This window comes from Esox lucius, chromosome 19 (genome assembly GCF_011004845.1).
Source record: "Esox lucius isolate fEsoLuc1 chromosome 19, fEsoLuc1.pri, whole genome shotgun sequence".
Classification (NCBI taxonomy): domain Eukaryota; kingdom Metazoa; phylum Chordata; class Actinopteri; order Esociformes; family Esocidae; genus Esox; species Esox lucius.
Window position 1 is genome coordinate 36,467,693 of NC_047587.1, and position 21,762 is coordinate 36,489,454.

Here is a 21,762-nt window from a genome sequence, read left to right on the forward strand (position 1 = left end):
CAGCATATCATTCTCTGTACAACAAGGGACAATGACAGAAAGTCTGTTTGTTGTGCTGTAAATAGTCCCTAGATGCTTATCTTGGCTCAGTTTTACATTTCTATCACTAATGGTTTAAGATTTTAGGATGGGTAGCTGATCTTAGCTATGTAGCTATGTTCCAGGAAATCATCCTGGAGTTTGTACCCTCACAGGTTGTATACCGGCACCCCATTCTTCACCCCTCTTCTTTTTCCAGAAGTGAGCACTTCTACCCCTATTAGGAAAACATGCCTGGACAAGCTTCTACCATTAACAAAACAGTTCAGTAGAGAGAAATGTGTATGTTCACATTTGCAAATGCACTTTGTACAGTACTCATAGAGCGGCTTTCTGGACGGTGTTTGTGCACACGTTGCTGTAGGCATCTTTGTAATGTGTTTGTGTTTACATATGTGCTTGTGTGTGTGTGTGTGTGTGTGAACTGACCTGTGAACTGCTTGCTCATGATGGAGGCTTCAGAGGCCAGGGCGTGGGACACAGTCATGATCCTCTTCTGCTGCTGCATGGCTATGTCCAGATCAGTGAAGTCCAGTGGCTCAGACGTACCAGACGACGGCTGTATGTTCTGAGCACTGCTACACGGGTGGCAGCGGAATACAATCATTAGAGAAGAAAGAAAAGAAACACGAAGATAAAAATAGTCTCAGTGTCAAACACCCTATCTGTTAGGTGAAAAGCAATGCACTAGCTAGGAAACCAGGACATTTGGGACCAAAAAGAATGTTCACCTAAACATTTTCGTGCTGTGATTTAAATGTTTGGTTGTTTACTTCCTGACAAAATTAAGTCCTAAATTGGACTGGATCTGCCAATGTCCATCAGTGGTTTCAAGAAATAGGGTTGTAATCTGAAAATGTATTACTTTTCTCAGTAAGAAGTAGCTAGTTTACTCATAAACAAAAAATATTTAACATCTGAATCAAATTTTAATGCCCTCTTCTTCTAATTTCATATCATTCACTGTATTGTTACATCCTCATACCGCAGCAACTCTTACAGGCTCAGGTGAGTTGAAGATTTGGAGATGGACACTGACAAAATTTTCATAATTTTGGCTCGGTACACCACAACAATGGATTTTAAATGAAACAACCGAGATGCAATTGAAGTCCAGACTTTCAGCTTTAATTCAAAGGGTTGTAGAAAAATCGTTTGAAAGGTTTAGGAATAGCAAACATTTTCATACACAGTCCCCTTATTTCAGGTGCTCCAATATAATTGGACAAATTAACAAAGTAATTAATAAAATTTTCATTTTTAATACTTTGTCGATAATCCTTTGCAAGCAATAACTGCTTGAAATCTGGAACGCATGGACATCACCAAATGCTGGGTGTGATGCTTTGCCAGGCCTTTACTGCAGCTGTCATCTGTTCTTGTTTGTGCATGGGTCTTTCTGCCTTAAGTTTTGTCCTCAGCAAGTGAAATGCATGCTCAATCGGGTTGCGATCAGGTGATTGACTCGGCCATTGCAGAACATTCCACTTATGTGCCTTAAAAAACTTCTGAGTTGTTTTTGCAGTATGTTTTGGGTCATTTTCCATCTGTAAAGTGAAGCGTCATCCAATCAACTTGACTGAATTTGGCTGAAGTGAGCAGACACATATCCCTATACACTCCAGAATTAATCTGGCTGCTTCTGTCACATCATCAATAAACACTAGTGACTCAGTGCCATTGGAAGCCATGCATGCCCATGCCATCACACTGCCTCCACTGTGTTTTACAGATGATGTGGTATGCTTCGGATCATGAGCCGTTCCAAGCATTCTCCGTACTTTTTTCTTCCCATCATTCTGGTACAGCTTCATCTTAGTTTAATCTGTCCAAAGATTGCTGTTCCAGAACTGGGCTGGCTTTGTTAGATGTTTTTTGTCTAATCTGGCCTTTTTATTCTTGAGGCTTATGAATGGTTTGCACCTTGTGGTGAACCCTCTGTATTTGCTCTCATGAAGTCTTCTCTTTATGGTAGACTTGGATAATAATATGCCTACATTCTGGAGAGTGTTCTTCACTTGGTTGGATATTGTGAAGGGGTTTTTCTTTACCATGGGAAGGATCCAATGATCATCCACCACTGTTGTCTTCCGTGGACCTTCCAGCCCTTTTTGTGTTGCAGAGCTCACCAATGTGTTCTTTTTTTCTCAGAATGTCCTAATGTTCCTGCCGGATTATTTTTTTTGCAGCCTAAGGATGGCCTGTTTCACTTGTATTGAGAGCTCCTTTGACCGTATGTTGTGGGTTCACAGCAACAGCTTCCAAATGCAAATGCCACACGTGGAATCAACTCCAGACCTTTTACTTGCTTGAATAACGAAGGAATAGCCCACACCGGTCCATGAAACAGCTTTTGAGTCAGTTGTTACTTTTGGCTTCTTGAAAAAGAAGGGGCTATATATTAAAGTGTTGTAATTCCTAAACTCTTCCTCAAATTTGGATGCGAAACCCTCAAATTAACGCTGAGAGATTGTACTTAAAGCCCACATTCATTATTTAACTGTAATTTGAATATATTTTGGTAAACAGACAAAATATCAAAACCTGTCAGTGTCCAATTATTTTCAGACCTAACTGTAAGTTAAGTATTTCACTCTCACTATGGAATACCCAAGTGTATTTGTCAAGCCAAGGAATGCCCATTCAGTCCTACCCTACACTAACCTGGACAATGCAACTAACCTGGACAACCTTGTGCACTGTAAATGTAAGCACGCTCTCACGACCAGCCGTGACATCTTGAACCCACGTTTTAGTGATAACTCGCTACAGACCATTTGTAGTTGTGTGTAATGAAAAGTTAAATAAAAATAATTAAAATGTTAAAATAAAATAAATGTTATACTATCACTGCCGTCATAATGTCATTAAGAACTGAATGGATTAAACTAAATCAGCATTACTTGGATTTTGCCAGGAGGTTTTTGATGCGTTCTGCTCTGCGTTGACGCTCCTCTATCTCCTCTTGGCTCAGAGGTTCCTCTGGGTCAGACTCCACATAGCGCTCTGGGATAGGTACCTTCTGGGGCTTTGACAGCTTAACAGGAAGACATTTTGAAGGAAATGCAGTCAACCAATCTGCATTAGGGATTAGAACAATATTCACCAATTCATGAGCTTATTTGATATAACTTTCAGGGTTAAAAAACGAAATATGTAAGTTCTTAGGCTCCATTTAGGAAATGGAAAGCTGTGACTTTAAAAGTTATAATTCTTTTGTAATTTGGTATTTTAGACAACTAATTCAAAACCATACACAACAACTTCTTTAAAGGTAAAGTTTGGTTATTGTGGTTCTCGAAACTTTCAAGGCCCCTCCATATATTTCTATTTCAAAGCTAGCACACCTAAATAGACTTTTCAGCTGATCATCAAACCCTTAGTGAATCAAGTGTTCTGGTTAAGGGCTACAAATTATGCAAGGTGTGTTTAATAAAAGTTAAATCATAGATTTCCCAAAGCCCACAGACTAATTTCAAAATTACAATGTAAAATAAGGAACTTGGCCTTGAAAGGTGGCATTTATAAGATGTCAGCCATATAATAGTAGAAAAGTTCTAATTATATGATGTATTGGGAAAATGTTATATAAAATAGTGCACTTCATAAATTGTGTGTTATTGTAGGCATATTCCATTTAGGAGTCCGTTGCCCTGATTATGTTGTGTTGTATGTTTTGATCTTAGTTCTAGTGCAGAACCCTTTTCCCATTCTTGGTAGTGACATTTTGACTATCCTTCCCAAATTCTGAAGATGTATGTTTTGTTTTATTACACTTTTTATGGGAGCCATTGACAATTGAAGTCAGGATGTTTCCCAAAAACATTTAAACATTTTGAAGAAATAAAAGGTGTGGATTGTAGTCGAACCTATCCAGATTCAAAATCTGTAATTTTCATAGTCATGGAATACTTGATTTCATAGCAATTGGCAAGAGAAAACAAATATCCACTGAATGTCCATTATAAAACTAATTTACCCCCTTTTATTAATTTGTCGTTTAAATTACACTGTAGTGGTTTGGAAATACAATGACTTGCTAAAATAGGCTAATATTTAGTGGAATGCAACGTTGCCATGATCGGTTATCCAAAATAACTAGCAGAGTCAGTAAAAAATTGTGATACATGCTAAGGTTGTTAGCTAGCTAATGTTAGCTAACTCAAATTTGGTGTCTCTGTCCTAACTAATGTTACTGTACTGCTTCTAAAATCAATCTGCTGACATGAACATTATAACTAATGGTTTTGCTATTAATAATGTTCCTTTTTTAGAGATGGCGTCATGTCATTTAGCTACTGTATTTGCATTAAGTAGATTCTGAGTTGGGCATTAGCTAGCCCTGAACAATGAAGGGTGCTGGAGAAGAAAAAAAACAGTCTGTAGCCAAAGAGCACATCAGAAGTTTCGTTAATCATTTTTCTGAAAAATATGTATCATCTTACAATTCTTACAATAAGTTATTTCTCTGTTGTAATTTGTTTCTACAATTTCTGTAAACATACCAATGGCAGCTGTAACCATTGCTCTTAAAGACAATTTTAAACCCAAAGGAGAAAATTCAAAATCTTTAGGGAGTGTACCTCACGACTAAGGTCCAGGTTGTAGTCAAGGGGCTCCAGGTCCGTCTCCTTTGTGTGCATAATCATCATAGGAGTGGCCATCACTGTAAGCCACTCATCTGAATGGATCCTTTTCCTGTCCTTCATCTCGCTTTGGCCCTCATTACTCTGGCCCTCGGCACTCTGTCGCTCCTCCTGAGCTTTCTGCTGCAAATCAAAGTGCTGCTGTTCTCGCCTCCTCTAGGGGAAGACATACACAACCGTTACTTTATCTGACCTCTTCCGGGGACAACCAATACAGACCATAAGCTTTTAACTAGACCTACTGAGAGAGTCTGTGATGTAAGTTATCTTTCAGGTATTTAGAAGTGACACTCTCAACTTGTTCCCATTTACTGGATTGGTAGAACATTGCAAAACAGAAACTCTTCTGAAAATGTTAAATATGCTGAAGACCAATGTGTGGCGGATCTAGTCTGGGATATTTCTTTTTTTATTTGTATATTTGTAATTTATTTTTGGCCATTTAATTGTTTCAATGGACAGATGATAGATAGTAGGAAAGATAGGAGAGAGAGTGCTAAAGCAGCAGTGGACCAAATTTGAACCCAAGCTGTAGCGATACACATACACTAGAGGCACCCCTTGCCCACAAGCTTATTTAATGTCATCCTTTATCTGACTACTAAAGAGATGGTCAACAGTTAAACTAGTCATTTTATCTGACTACTAAAGCAGAGATGGACAACAGTTCAACTAGTTCCTTTATCTGACTACTAAAGAGGAGATGGACAACAGTTCAACTTGTTTATCAGACTATTAAAGGGGAAACAGACAATAGTTCAACTATTTACTTTACCTAACTAATAAAAGGAGACTGATAACAATTCGTCTAGCTACTTTATCTGACAACTAAAGAAAAGACAGACAACACTTCATCTATGGGAAAATTGTTGTATAATATCAGCCTTAAATAGATCAGAAAAACTATAAATTAGGAGATAATCTTGAAGAACAATTCATGTATAAAGCCATCAGCTATACAATAATACAGTGAATAACTCCCACTGTACTCCCAAATACTTTTATGCTCTAACCCAGGGGTGTCCAAACTATTCCACGGAGGGCCGTGTGTCTGCAGGTTTTCGCTCTCTCCTTGTACTTGATTGACTAATTAGGTTACTAATTGGTTAGTTTCTACTCTCACCTGGTTGTTGAGGTGTGAACTGGGAACCAATTTATGAGAAAAACCAAAAACCTGCAGACACACAAACCTCCGTGGAATGGTTTGGACACCCCTGCTCTAACCCTTTAAAAAATATATTTGTGCTACAGACCTCTGGTTTGTTGTCCTCTACTTCTTCTGCATCCATTGATATCAACTAATTGTTTGTATAAAACAAAGGCGGATCGTGAAAGTGTCTTCTCCCAAAAATGGCAGAAAAGTCTGAATGGTTTGAGCTATAAATTCTTATGACCCCAAAGATTCGGTGTAGGATTGATGTCTGTGTTATGTTTTTACACAGGTGGGCTTGTGAGAGGGACAAAAAGTGGGAGAATGCTGTAGCAGGCCTCACCGTTGACATGCATAATGTGTTTATGCTGTATATTATAAACTTCAGTGCTTGAAATTCTGAATGCTGATTGGCTGATAGCCATGGTATATGAGACCATATACCACAGGTATGACATCACATCACTTTTTACTACTTTGTGTTTTGGGGGTTTGTGACATATTGCCAATATACCATAGCTAAGTGCTGTGTCCATGACGTGATGCATCATGCTTAACAGCTCTAGCCATGGTGTATTAGCAATACACCACACTCCCTTGTGCATTATTGCTTACATATACACTAGGAGTGTGCCTGGATATTCTATAGAGATTTTATATACACTATATCGGTCCAGACAAAGATTTAAACATGTTTAAGAGCTCAGAAAGAGAGAAACACTAAAACGCCTCCATTCAATAAACTTAAAATGCATACATACTTGAGGGGTGTGAGTCGGGAGGTCCAGGCAAAATACTATATAAAAAGTGATCATTATCTGACTGTGTTTACAAACGGAGAAAGAAAGAAAACATAAAATTATACCCCAGTTCCCATTTAAGCAGCTTACTTGCGTATATTCTGTAATAGGGCTGATCAATCCTGGTGCTGGAGAGCTACCATCCTCTAGGTTTTCACTCCAACCTTAATTTTGCACACCTGATTCTAATAATGAGCTGGATGAAAAGTTAAGTCAGGTCAGTCACAAGTGAGGTTGGACAGAAACGCTACCAGATGGTTGATCTCCAGGAACCGGTTGGAGCAGCCCTGCCCTATGGGGTATATACTAAGTGTGAGAGAGTGTGGATTTCATACATATTTCTGTATACACACGTACAAATATATGTTGCCGTATGTATTGGCACCCTTCCTGATATTGAGTGAAAGTGAATCCAAATAATTAACACAAACATCATATTTTGGCCTCAACCATCATGGGGAGCTGTAGCTTTAATTTTAACACAATTTCTAAAACACAAAACATTTCAATGAGCAGTATGATACTTTCCTAAAAACATAGGTTTCAAAATTATTGGCACCCCTACAATCAATATTTCACACACTTTGGAGTGGATAACATCCCTGAGATGGACGCTCATTTTTGGAGAGGGTTTTGGACCACTTCATGCAACGCATTTAAAAATCCTTGATAGTCTTCGTTGTGCTTGTGGACTACCCTCTTCAATTCAGACAGTTTTCACATCATTTCTAATCCAGAAACTGAGGTGGCCATTGTAAAACATTCATTTTGTGGTCCCAAATCCCCTTTTGTGTTGGTTCTGATGTATAATTAGGGTCACTGTCTTGTTGAAAGGCCCATCCATGGCCAAGTCTTAATCCCCTGGCAGAGGCAACCAGGTTTTGGGCTTTCCTGGTAGAATTCATTATGCCATCAATCTTAACAAGAGTGACTGGACCACTTGTAGGAAAACATATGGAAATGATCAATGTTCCACCACTTTACTGTGTCTATTCCGTGTATAGTCCCCATCTGTCACTAAACATGCCAATGGTGAGCATGGCCAACATTGTTTTGTTTCATCTGACCACAATACATGATTCCAATTGTAGTTCCAGTAACACTTGGCAAAGTTCAGCCATTGCAATTTGTGGATTGGGCTCAGTAAGGGCTTCTTTTTTGCAACCCTTCCAGAAAGCTTGCTGACATGGAGGTGGCATCTGACAGTTTGAGACCTAATAACCCCAAGATTCCACTACACTGTAGTTCTGAAACTCTGAACCTCAGCTTCTTCTTTGCCTCCTCACCATTTTCCTAACCATGCGAGAGAGCAATATGCAAATGCAAATTTTTTTAGGCAGATTTGCAACTTTTCTAGACTTATGAAACTATTTGGATTATTGCCCTGACAGTTCTTAGTTGTATTTTCAACTGTTAATGTATTCTTTTATACCCTTTACCTGTATAGGTCAACATTTGGCCTACTTTCAGTTGAAAGCTCTTTAGTCTTTCTACCGATGGTGACTGATGACTAAGGGATTTTAAATCTGTGTCTCCTCATTTTTACACCGCAGGGAAATAGAACATAAGTAAAAGACATCAATACAGTTCTCAAAAGCACTTATTACTAAAGCACCTATTACGCAACTTAAATAATCATTAGAAGTGCCAATATTTTGAAAACCTATGTTTATCTGAAAATTATACTACTAAATAAAATGTTTTGTGTTTGAGAAATTATGTTGAAGCAAAAGTATACAATACCTTTTTGAGTTGTCTGAATTGTGTTTGTGTACATACAGTGGGTTTAGAGAGTCACCCATCCTTTCAAAATGTTTACTTTCTGTTGCCTTACAGCCTGAAATGAAAACACATAAAATAAGAAATCTTACAGCTTTATTGATTTCTGTAATCAATTGTAGTGACTTTGATTAGTTCAGAATAAAAGCAGTTGTTCTTAGAGGACTCCATTGCTTAGTAGTGCAATTCAAAGCCAGAATCCACTTTTTTCAAAAGATGTACGAGATGAAGTTGTTGAAAGGCACAAGTCAGGGAATGGATATGAAAATACCCAAAAGGCTTTGTACATTGGAGCACAGTTCAGACCATTATTAAGAAGTGGAAGGTACGCTCCACCCAGACCTTGCATTGATCAACTGTCCCTTTAAACTGGATGACCGGGTAAAGAAGAGACTGATCAGAGATACCAAGAAGCCAATAGCAACTTTGAAGGAGCTTCAGGCCTTTATGGCAACAAAAACTGGTCAATGTGTTAATGTGACCATGATTCCATAAGCACTCCACAAATCTGGCCTCTATGGAAGGGTGGCAAGAAAACTTAATAAAGCCATCATCAAGTCTTGTTTGAGCTTTGCCAAAAGGCACATTGTAGATTCCGAGGCTAAGTGGCAAAAGGTGCAATGGTCGGATGAGAGCAAAATTAATAAAAATACAACTTTTTGTCCAGAACCCAAAACAAAATATCTGTCAAAAACCCAATAGATTTTCCCACCCAAAGAACACCATTCCTAGAGTAAAGCACTGTTGTGGCAGCATCCTGTTGTGGGGGTGTTTCTCTTCAGCAGGGACTAGTGCACCTGTTAGGGAAAATGGACAGTGAAAAATACCAACAGATTCTTGAGAAGAACCTGCAGCTCTCTGACAGGAAGTTGAAAATGGGCCACGTTTCAACAAAAGAATGACCCAAAACAACTGTACAGTGGCTGAAGCCCAAGAAGGTGAATGTCCTTGAGTGGCCTAGCCAGAGCCCCAACCTAAATCCTATCATGAAGAGTGCAGTCCGTAATGTGTCACCATCCAATTTGACTGAGCTTGAACCATTCTACAAGAAAGAATGGGCAAATACTGCACAATTTAGGTGAACAAAGTTAGTAGAGACGTATTCAAAGAGACTCATGGCTATAATTCAAGCAAAAGGTGGTTCCACCAAGTATAAACTTTGGGCCTGTTTCCTTTTCCAACTACAGTATTTTACCATTTAAATATTTTTTTAAATTGAAAAAACATTTTCACTTGGATATAGTGGGTTACTGTGTGTAAATAAAGCTGGAAAGTCTAATTTTGTGTTTTCATTTCAGGCTGGAAGTCAAGCAAACATGAAAATTCTTAAAGGGGGTGGTGACTTTCCATACCCACTGTATGTATGTATGTATGTAATGTAATGTATGTATGTAATGTTATGTATGTATGTATGTAATGTATATATTGTATGTATGTATCTACACATATGTATATACATATACAATTCTCATCCCAAGCGACACACAAGCAATAACAGCATTGTTTTCAGGATTACCAAAGAGGGTTTAAATATTAGGTGAATGACAGTAACAACATAGCCAACCATCAAATGAAGGATTAACCCGTGTATGCACAAACAATCGTTTGAACTTTCAAACCCATAAACATGTTTTGTAGGACAGTGTGATTACAGTATGTGTGTGTGTGAGACCAAGCTACCCAAACCATCCACGCATCATTCCCACTTCAGTGTGTGAATTTCCATGCATTGATCAGAAAGAGCATTTCATGCTTAGTGGACAGAGGAAAACCACACCAAGGAAAAATTCAAGCATACATATTCATCAAAGGCCTGGCAAATGGAAAAACACAGCCAGAAGTGATTTTTAGAAGCAAAATTACTTTATTCTTGAGTGCAAATCTCTACATAAGAAAAATTAAACAGGCATGAAGGATTTGTGCATTGCCTCTCAGTTTAACAGATAAATAGAGCATTAGCTGTTCATTATTTCATAATGCACTCATTCTCTAATGTCCTTTCATTTGTGCTATTTTGTCATCCTAGCTGATAAAAAGATATGAGATGGGTGGAACTAATGGCGGAATTTACACCTGCCTTGATGGTAGGCTTCTGGTGGCCTTTCTTCATTCTCTTTCCTATCCTTTCATATGCGGTAAGGATATTCCCATAGGCCGAAAGGCCACTTAAAGATACTCGGTCACTATGACGTTGACCGTGATAGTGGACCGTTGTAGGGGTCTTTCACGGTCAAGTACAAACATCTCTGCTTTGGTCAAAAAAGGAGATAATTTTGAAGCAGTGTAAAACTGCAAACAAAATTGTTTAAATGAGAGACTATTTGTTGTGTAAATAAACGTATTTAAAGGACCAAAAATTTTAGCGCTCTGGCTATATTGGTGAACAACTACAAAATGAAAATAAGTTAACTAGTTAATGAATTACATATTGCCAAATGTTAGTATTGGGAGCCAGGAATACAAGGGTTGATGGGAAACACAAGCTATTGATGATTTCACAGCAATCTAGTTATGCCCGTGCGTTAGTTAATATTAGATGTTCATTAGTCTCTGTAATGTGCTGTCCCACTTCTGTTGGGTATCCTAGGCTGGCAGGCGTAAGAACCCTCCAACCTAAGTAGGCCAGCTATCTGCAGCTCATTTCAGCTCATTCTGTGGTAGCCATAGCCACGTGGGCCGTAAGACGAGGAAGGTGAAAAGACATTTGGTTGAATTTTGTGAGAAGAACTGAGAAATGATCATACACCAGAAAAATAAAGGCACTGATTTCATTGGATTCATGTAATTCCGAAGATTTCAGGGAGCAAGGAGGTTATGATTTGGTAATGATTGGTATCACTTATTGCCCACCCGGTTGATGTGTTCTAACACGGTCCACATTTCCCCATTCCCGTTGATCATACATCTATAAAATATAATTTTACAAATGTATAGGCTACTGAAAATATCCTTCAGTAAATAAATAAAAATGTACACGTACAGAAATGTACATATAGCGGTTATCTATTTTCTTTTGAGAGAGAGAAGAGAGAAGGCCGAATGATGTCTGTAGCCAGTCCCTCTATGCTTTTCCTTGATATACATTCAATGTGTGTCAGTGAGTAACCACATAGGGGCATTAGTGACAGGGTAAAGTCAAGCCCTATACTTTAACACTGGGAACAGCTCTGTCTCACAGTCCATCTCTGACAGATACACCCCCCGCCCCCCCGACAGATACGCCCCAAACCAGCCTCCACCACGCACAGTCCCACTGCTCCGCAGCCCGGCCTAACTAGCTGCAACTTAGCACCAGATGGTCCCACCAGCCTGTAGCGTGTTAGCGCGACGCCAACGTTACTAGAGTTACTGCCATTTGGATACGCACGGGGTGGGTGGTGGTCTGTGAATAGGGTTAGTGCTAGCCGCTTATCGTGTTAGCCCTGTACGGCCGCTGCTCCTATATGGGGGGTTCGGTGTGGCAGTGGTCCCTGCTCCTGCTGCGGGGGTGGGGAGGGGGGTAACGTACTGAGACCGGGTCAGTGGAGGACAGCGGCTTGCAGGAGGAGGAACGCAGGCCAGGGGGTGTGGTGGAATGGCGTTCCCCCTGGCTGAGGTTCCTCTTGCGCTCGCGCACCAGAGCCCTCTGGTGCCTCTTCATGCGTTCCAGCTGCTCCTCGGCGGTCATGCGTCCCCGCGGGGCCTGGGCCAGGGGCTGGGGCTGCTGCTCCGAGTACAGTTGCTCCAAAGCACTCTTAGGTCTCTCCTGGAAAAAAAGAGAGTGAAACAGAGGGAGAGAGAGACGTCTTATCTTAATTCAATAAGACGTCCTCATTACACAAACCACCCAAACAGCGTTGTGTGCAACTGCAAACGTTAGAGATAAATAACAGGGATATATACAAACAATAAGAGATGAACAGAGATAAAAAACTGAGCTAGGTCTTGCCTCCCTGTAACAAATAAAAACATAAAACTGTGAACTGTAAAAAAAACTTTCACAGTAGGTACATGGATTACTTACAATATACACACTGAAGAGTCAAAAATGTATGACCATCTGACTAATTTGCGGTTGCTCAAAAAACTCCAAAACAGTGCCGACCCGCTGAGACATGGAGTCTACTAGACCCCTGAAGGTGTGCTGTGGTATCTGGCACCAAGACATTAGCAGCCGAGTCCTGCCAGTGGTCCTGTCAGTTGTGAGGTGGAGCCGCCGTGGTCTTGGTCCATGAAATATATGAATATATGTGTGTATATATGTGTATGTGTGTATGTATATATATATATGAATATGTGTGTATATATGTGTATGTGTGTATGTATGTATATATATATATATATATATATATATATATATATATATGAATATATGTGTATGTGTGTATATATGTGTATGTGTGTATGTATATATATATTTGACTGTCTAGGGAACAGGTTTTCCTTAGGGAGACAGCCTGTGGCAGGTGACTCACCCTGCCTGATGAGCCCGCCCCTCTCCTCAGGGTCACGTAGGAGGAGATGTTACTGGACTGGTTGAGCCTCAACGATGAACCCGACTGGCCTGGGGGAAACAAGAAAACCGTACAGACAGCACCGCTGCCCTGAGACAGTGACTAACAGTAGGTTAGCGTAAAAGCAGTCTGGAAACCAAACTAGCTGACCATACCTTTTTTCTGGTAATCCAGCTGAGTCCCGGTGCTACTCCAGCCCATCCCTGGCAGCTCTGGTTCACTTAGATAGGACCGCAGCTCCACCTGAACACATCACGGCCGCAAGCATTATGACAGTCACAAGTGCCGATGTCCCAGAACATATCAGCCAGAGTTCAGACACATTTGTTTTCCCATTGAGGCCGAGGCTGCATTCCATCTTTATCTCGTTCAAAAATAAACTGGAAAAGTGTGTCGGCAACTCGTTTCCCCGATATTGCAGTTGTCTCAGACACGTAGTGAGTCAGGGTAAGGGACATGTTTTTGAAATGGAATGCAGACTTTTGCAGGTGCTTAAATGGTTCCAGACACCGCTCCCTGAGAGTTCACTGGTGAGAGTCAAATGGTTGAGTGACCGCAAATAACTGTTTAACTTTATAAAAACAGAGAGCAGTGAAGCCGCTTGTAATGTACTTTTGCAGTTTTACAGCAGAGGCGCGTCTTTAAGAAATAAGTGAATATGCATTATTAAAAGAAAGAAATAACAGAACATACATGATCAAAATTAAGGCTTTCCTGACCTTACAGTCACCGTTGATAGACCCTACACTCTCTCGGTCTCTCTTCCTCTCATCTGACTGGCGTTTCAGACCCCGGACCGACATGTGTCTTACGACTGCCGATGCCTCTTTAGGGAGGGGTGGGATGGTGGGGGGCGGGTCCTCATAGTCGTAAAGGAGGGGCAGGGGCGGTCTGGGAGGGGCATCGTCTTCTGCCTGTACCGGAGCCACATTCAAACAGGTAGTCTGTCACAACCCTTTTCAAGTACCTCAAATATCATTGGAGGAAGAGGCCCGGGGGGAGGTACCTAGGAGCCTCTCCTCCAATGAGCATATAAAGGGGGGTGAGGTATTGTGTTTATCAACTGGAAGGATCAACTATTTGTGGCTGAAAGACCAACTGCTAGTACAGTAGGTCTTTCAGACACAAACGCTGATTAGGAGGCAGGCATTTCTTTCAACCATTCCGATGCATTTGAAGTGTTTTGACACAGACACATTTTAACAGCTTGACTTGGATTCTACATGTCTACTGTAATGCACGACTGTTCTCCGTAACTGACGCCCTCTGGTCAACGGAGTGGTTCAAATCTCCCAGAGAAAAAAAATGGATGTCAACTCACCCACTTTGGCACGGTGCTGTGAGGCAGCGTGTGGGAGCTGCGTGGAGGGGGCCTGACCTCCCCTAAGGGCAGCGTGGCACTCTGGGAAGGCATCGAGGGGTCCGACACTGAAGGCACTAGTTTCCTCTCTGAAAATTGAGTTAGAAGGAACGAATCAACCTTTTAATTCGATTGAATGGATACATTATATTATTCATCATTATTTTATTACAGCCTGATGGTCTTTGGTTAGTTCTGATTGTCCCACCTGGGTTCTGCAATGAGTCGATGGTGATCTTGTAGTTGGCTTTGCTGGAGCTCAGTCCAGCCATCACATCCTCAATCCTCCACAACTCATGCTTTATCTCAGTCTTCTCCTGCTACAATATTTGACACACACACAAACAGACACACACACACTTTAGCACATTCCTAATGTGCTATGCCACACATGCATTTCACCTGAGATTTGGCAATCTATAGTCAACTTCAAAACAGTGAACAGGAATTTGTTCAGCTATTTCTGTGGACGCTGTTCATACAAAGAGTGGAGCACTGTACAACGCCAAGCTGTGTTCAAGTGATTCAGTCTAGGCGCAGTACCAGTTCTCACCTGTGGGGTGGCGCTGTGGTTCATGTGGGACTGCAGGACTGTTCTCAGCTGGTCCACGGAGCTCTCCAGTCTGCCGTACTCCTCCCAGGCCCGGGTCATCTCCTAGACAGCATGACACAGACAAGTCAGTGGATGGAAGTCACCATAACCTTCAATGGGGTGGGTCATATCGGTTACATACACTGCTCAAAAAAATTAAGGGAACACTCAAATCACACATCAGCTTCTGATGAACTAAATATATGAAAGATCAAAATCTTTACTGTAGATTGTGTTATTCATTGAGAACAAAATGATGTGACAACAGTCAACAGAGAAAAAAAAAAATCACCAACCGATGGAGAGCTGGATTCAAATTCACACCGAAAATCAAAGTAAACAACTGAAATTTCATCACAGCAATTCATAATGTGACTCAGTAGTGTGTATGGCCCACACGTGCCTGTATGCACACCCGACAACGTCTGGGCATGCTTCTGATGAGATGGCGTCGTGTGGGATCAGGGCATCAGTGAGCTCCTGGATAGTCTGCGGTGCTACTTGGCAGCATGAGATGCACCGATACATAACATCCCAGAGGTTCTCATTTGGATTCAGGTCTGGGGAACATGAGGGCCATTCAATGGCATCAATGGCTTCGTCATCCAAGAACTGCCTACACACTCTGGCCACACGAGGCCAGGCATTGTCCTGCACCAGGAGGAACCCAGGGCCCACTGCACCAGCATAAGATCTGATGATGGGTCTGAGGATTTCATCCTGGTACCTAACAGCAGTCAGGGTACCATTGGCTAGTACTTGGAAGTCTGTGTGACTCTCCGAGGATATGCCTCCCCAGACCATCACTGTCCCACCGCCAAACTGGTCATGCTGGATGATGTTGCAGGCAGCATAACATTCACCACGGCGTCTCCAAACTCTTTCACGTCTGTCACAGGTGCTCAGTGTGAACCTGCTCTCATCTGTGATGAGAATGGGGCACCAATGGCGGACCTGCCAATTCTGGTGTTCTCTGGCGAATGGCAATCGAGCTGCACAGTGCTGGGCTGTAAGCACAGGTCCCACTAGAGGATGTCAGGCCCTCATTCCACCCTCATGGAGTCTGTTTCTGACAGTTTGGTCAGAAAGAGTAGATACTGGTTAATGCCTTTCTATGGCCATGTCCAGCTCTCCTCGTGTAACGGCCCGTCTCCTGGTATCTCCTCCATGCTCTTGAGACTGTACTGGGAGACACAGCAAACCTTCTTGTGACAGTATGTATGGATGTACGGTCCTGGAGGAGCTGGACTACCTGTGCAACCTGAATGGGCTGCAGGTACCACCACATGCTACCAGTAGTGACAAGGACACTAGCAAAACGCAAAACTAGAAAATAATCAGTCAGGAAGGATAAGGAGATAGCAGTTGTCTGTGGCCACCACCTGCAAAACCAATCTTTTTTGGGGTAGTCCTGCTGTTGCCTTTACAGTGCACCTGTTGTCACTTTAATTTGCACCGAAACAGGTAGCACTGATTCGCAATCGCTTCTGCTTCCTAACTGGACAGATTGATGTCCCTGAAATGTAACTGACTTACTGTGATGATTACATGTTCCCTTAATATTTTTGAGGAGTGTAGATGTCTATTGTATACATACAGTCACATACACACATTAAAGATATAAATACCTACATAGTAATACAAGACCATGTAAATGTCAAATCTATTCCTACAGAGCTGTATTATAAAATAAACACAAATATGTTTGGTACAGCACTGTTAGTTGCTCTCTTGGTTTGTCTGCACCATGAAGGAAGTACTAGATGTTGACTGTTCAGTGGGTGGATAATATCCAAGTTGTTTTATTTACCTCTCTTCTGTGTGCCCTCTGTAAATGTCTCGGAGAGCCTTTTGTTTTCTTCCAACAATCTGACCATTAACCTGCCTAACTCTCTTTGGGGGAATCTGATTGGCACAGGTGAGGGAGATGTTGCTGGCACCAAATTCAAAATGGGAATGTATTTTTCCCAAAACAATAGTTTCTCAGTTTCAACATTTGATATGTTGTCTTTGTACTATTTTCAATTAAATATAGGGCATCATTGCATTCTGTTTTTATCATTGCATTTTTCAGAGCGTCCCAATTTTTTGGGAAACGCGGTTGTAAAACACAAAAAGCATAACACAATAGATCATACACCAGGGTCTCCTTTTATTTTAATTTCACCCTTATTTTACCAGGTAAGTTGACTTAGAACACATTGATATTTCTAGCAAGATTTTTTTGTTTTTTTCCGGCTCGGGGATTTGATGTAGCTGAGTTTTGGTTTCTGATGCTCTAACCGTTAGGCTGCCTGAAACCCCTGAAGAGGCAGACGCACGCACACGGCAACCGGATCATCTCACCGTGCACACACTGGAGATCTCAGCCCTGATGTGCACCACGTCCTCCTGCAGGAGCCTCTGCTGGTAGCCTATCTTCTCCAGGTGGGCCGGCTGGTCCCGGTACAGCTCCATCTGTTGGTGGGACACGGCCAGCACCGACTCCAGCTTGTCCTGATGGGCCAAGGGGCCAGTAGTAACAGGTTGACGGGGGGGGAAATGAATAAATCAATGAATAAAAATTTGACTGTAGAGTACTGAGTATTGGCAATGTGCAACATTGTCATATTTGTCAAAGTGGAAGAAACTCTACACCAAAGATAATCCTGTTGATTTGAATTTAGCTGACACACATTGAATCAAAATTGATTTTCTATAATGGATTTTCTATAATGGATTTTCTATAATGGATTTTCTATAATGGCTGACGACATAAAAATGGACATCAACGCAGTGACATAGAAATGCAGCACCTTATCGTCCTTCAACGAGCTGATCCGGACCTCCAGTTCCTTCAGCGTCTTGTCCTGCTCACATAGCCGACTGAGTTTCACCTGCAGGCAACAGTCAGTCAGTCGGTCAAACAGTCTGCTTACAGAGCTGGGAAGACCAGCTTGTATCGCCTCTCACACCACACTGGTGTATTTGGGTGTCATTCTCCTCCACATCTATCGCCTCGCAAAAATACCACCTGTGTGTGTGTGTGTGAGAGAGACTATCCTCAACTGTCTCATCAGTGCATAATTATGCGCGGCGAAGCAATTATGCAAATCCTCCATATTCCACCCTTTAGTCAAAGTGTGTCAGAATCTGTGCCCTTTTCATTATTCTCTGATGAATGTTACCCCCTAAATGACGGCTCTCATGGCCCTGGCCTGAACAAGGGCACTGCTGTTCATAGAGCTCTTGCACCAGTTTTGACACACATGAAGAAACCTAGAAGTCATGACAAAGTCAGTAAGATGTCGGTGTTTGAAGAGAACAACCAGCATTCCATCACACTGAAGTTAGGACAAAGTACTTTTATAGTAATCGTTAGTAGTTTTGGAACGAGAAAGAAATTGCAAGAGTGTTCCTTGGTTTCTTTTGCAGGTCCAATCATGTACGTGGTGTTTAACTTCAATTTGCCATTCTGTTAAATGCATAATTTATTTGTTGTTGCGTCTCCTCGTGCACTAATATTGTGTTATTGATGCACTGAAATATTCATGAAAAAACGCCAGCATCCTATAAATTGTTAAAGTGCAAAGTGCAGAGTCCCTCAACTCCTTTTATAGTTTCAGCTGTGGTTTGCAACACTTTCAAACTAACCTTATTTTCTAAAATGAAGGCATGAATCTTTTCCCTTGAAGCTGAGGCAAAAATATACTATGCTATTTAGATTCCTGTTATGAAAATTCTTCACAGCTTATCTTTTCAGGATGAAAGTGAAAGTTTCGAAGAAGATTTTGTTACATTTACATGCACTTTTTACATTCATGGTACTTGTGCTTCGGATACAAATACAGTATATCTCCAAATCGACCATTTATCATTTTATTAGACTGCTCCTTCCATCCCCCAAAGGGATGTACGTGGTAGCTCCTGCAGAAAGATTTCAAAAAGAATACAGATGCAGTTAAAATATTGCTCAGGGTTGCAAGTGAGAGAGAGAGTGAAAAAGAGACACAGAGAGAGTGAGGAGTAAGGAGAGAGACTGAGGAGCAAGGAGAGAGACTGAGGAGCAAGGAGAGAGACTGAGGAGCAAGGAGAGAGAGTGCCAACAGCTTGCATTCCTGAGTGCCTGTGTGAGCAGTGCGGCACCCAGCTCTGCAGTGTTTCCCCTCATACTTACGTCGACGTCGCTCTCGGCTACTTTGACGGGCTTCGGTGCTTCCTTCAACGCCTGGCTTCCATCCACCTTGAGACCAGAGAACCAATTCATTCTCAAATAGCATACCTGTACGTACATGTATGTTTCTATATACATTACCAGTCAGACTTCTGGACAGGCCTGCACATTCAAGGGAATTACTTTAGTTTGACTATTTTCCACATTGTAGAATAATAGTGAAGGCATCAAAACTATGAAATAAACCTTTCTTATTGTAGATTCTTCAAAGTAGACTACTTTTCTCTTGATGACAGCAGTGTGCCTTGTCAAAAGTTAATTTGTAGAATTTCTTCTGCATTTGAGAACATCAGTTGTTGTGACAAGATAGGCTTGGTATACAGAAGACCACCATTATGTCTCTCCTGAAGTACTCCATATTATGGCAAGAACAGCTCAAATAAGCAAAGAGAAACAACAGTCTAACATTACTGAAAGACATTAGTCAATGTGGAACATTTTGAAAAGTTCTGCTGTCCCAAAAAGCATCAAGCACTATATGATGAAACTGGCTCTGATGAGGACAGCCACAGGATAGGAATAAATTGTCAATTAACTGCACCTCAGATTGCAGCCCAAATAAATGCTTCACAGAGTTCAGACACATCTCACAGACACATCTCAACATAAACTGTTCAGAGGAAACTGCAGCAATTTGACCATAAATGCCTGATTCACACGAAGAAACAACTACTGTAGAAAAACAATAATAATAAGTGACTTGCTTGGCCCAAGACACGCTATTAGACCAAGGAGGAGAATGATTGTGCAGCATCAGAGGACCTGGCCTCCACAATCACCTGAATTCAAACCACCTAAACTGGTTCGGGGTGAGTTGGACCACAGACTGAAGGGAAAGCAGCCACCAAGTGCTCAGCATTATGACAGTTGCTGAAGACAGTTGGAAAATGACTACCTCATGAAGCTGGTCGAGAGAAGGCCAAGAGTTTGCAAAGCTGTCATCAAGGCATGGCTACTTTGAAGAATCTACAATAAGAAATGCATTTTGATCTGTTTAATACTTTTTTGTTTAACTCATGATTCCATGTGTAATTTCATAGTTGTGTCTTCGCTATTATTCTACAATGTGGAAAATGGTAATAGTAAAGAAATAACCTTGAATGAGTAGATACGTGTGCTGGTAGATGTATCGGTTGAGGACAGCGAGAGATTACACTGAAAGCATGATGGAGAAACCCAACAGTAAACTAAAGTCAGGATGAATCATGTATGACCTGTTTAAGACGAAGAGACAAAAAACCTCCATCCATTTAATTTTCTCCAATATGAACAGATTAGATTTTTTTCAAGGCCTTGTATCACAAACGATTGACACAATCTAATTTTAAAAAACTAAAAAGGAATGAGACACCGCTTGCTCCTTACAACACTCCCAGCGTAGTTTGGGGGTGGGGGGGCAGGGGCATACATCCTGAGGCATAGTCGGAACCAAATGTCTTCAACCCCTCGGGTTTCTGCTGTGTTGAACTGAGGACACAGTCAAGGAAATCCATTGGACAGGCAACACGGTGGCGCAAGCAGCTGGCTATTATCAACCACCGAATGAACCAGAGCCCATGCACTGCAGAGCCATCCCAGAACCACCAGTCACATCACAGAGAGACAAGGGGGGGTGGGGGGGCGCGAAAATGTGTGTTCCAAGTTGCTCTTGATAAGAGCGAAATGGCTCAAACGTAAAAAAATTAAACTAAAAAAAAAAAAGATTCAGGGGTCAATGCCAAGCCCGTGCCCACACACAGCCATTGACATAGAAACACAGTGCTACGCGATGGAATGGTCTCTGGCATAAACATCGACACACACACTGCTTACGTTCCACAGGGGCCCGAGGGGCCTGGCAGAGCACTGCAGTAGCACATGGTGAGCCATGAGGATCAACGGCTCTAAACGTTTGATCTGCGTCAAATGGGAGATAGAGAGCCGCTGTTACAAAATGGCTGCCGGTCGCTGGTGAGCATCTTGCAATTTGACCATAGCACTTACAGTAGTTTCTTTAACTTGTTTCTAGAGCAACAGTTGAGTCAAACGTACAACAGTCAGGGCAGGGCGGGGCGGGAAAGAATGCGCTCTCAGTTGCAATGGTGCTGTGACCTGGACCACAGTCAAGCTTGGTTGGTAGCAGAACAAACGTTTTCACACTCATGTCTCTCCTTTTCTCCCCAACTCCCTGATAGCTTATTGTAGTTAACGCCTTGTCTAATTGCAGCATTTCTTAGAGCTCAGAATAGTTAAACATTACAACATGCATCCATCTAAACATGTCATGCCAAGACCTTCTACTTATTTTATCACCGCGGGTCCCATGTGGCTCAACTGACAAAGCCTGGTGAACCGGGGTCCTAGACTGCTTTTCCACACGCGGACCAGTATGAAAAAGTAAGTAAATGTATGCACTCAGTACTCTAAGTCACACTGGATAAGAGTCTGATACATTTCTGCAAATAAAACCCAAGAATTTAGCCAGATGGACGTGTGTGAGGTCAAGCTCACTCGACTGATGGCCTGAGTTAGCTTTCACCCGACCCACCTGTAGGAGTCACTAGAGTCAAGGAAATGACTGCTGACAACGCCTCGTCCAGGAGACTTCTGTCACACGCCAGCAACTCAACCACTGCTGAGAGTGGAAAGTTTAACTATTGTGTTTACATTTGAATCTATTAGCAGAAGCTCTTCTCCAAAGCCAATGCTAG

At 41.7% G+C, this 21,762-nt stretch overlaps 1 protein-coding gene across 14 annotated transcripts in view; it reads right to left on the reverse strand.

Annotated features, from left to right (window-relative positions):
• LOC105018473 (pleckstrin homology domain-containing family A member 7) overlaps nt 1–21,762 on the reverse strand; it is a 129,392-nt gene that overhangs the window by 1,609 nt on the left and 106,021 nt on the right. For 8 of the 14 annotated variants that reach the window (XM_020040239.3, XM_020040238.3, XM_020040236.3 and 5 more), the window contains 14 exons: nt 20,885–20,968; nt 19,016–19,081; nt 17,655–17,735; nt 17,206–17,355; nt 14,821–14,922; nt 14,476–14,587; nt 14,229–14,356; nt 13,627–13,821; nt 13,063–13,150; nt 12,869–12,957; nt 11,923–12,159; nt 4,623–4,841; nt 2,943–3,076; nt 469–617 (listed from right to left, as the gene is read on the reverse strand). In XM_020040239.3, coding sequence (XP_019895798.3) covers nt 469–617; nt 2,943–3,076; nt 4,623–4,841; nt 11,923–12,159; nt 12,869–12,957; nt 13,063–13,150; nt 13,627–13,821; nt 14,229–14,356; nt 14,476–14,587; nt 14,821–14,922; nt 17,206–17,355; nt 17,655–17,735; nt 19,016–19,081; nt 20,885–20,968 — 1,834 coding nt within the window. Of the gene's footprint in view, nt 1–468; nt 618–2,942; nt 3,077–4,622; nt 4,842–11,922; nt 12,160–12,868; nt 12,960–13,062; nt 13,151–13,626; nt 13,822–14,228; nt 14,357–14,475; nt 14,588–14,820; nt 14,923–17,205; nt 17,356–17,654; nt 17,736–19,015; nt 19,082–20,884; nt 20,969–21,762 lie in introns of those variants that run through there. The other 6 variants (XM_013139090.4, XM_020040240.3, XM_020040248.3 and 3 more) reach the window with 3 other exon arrangements.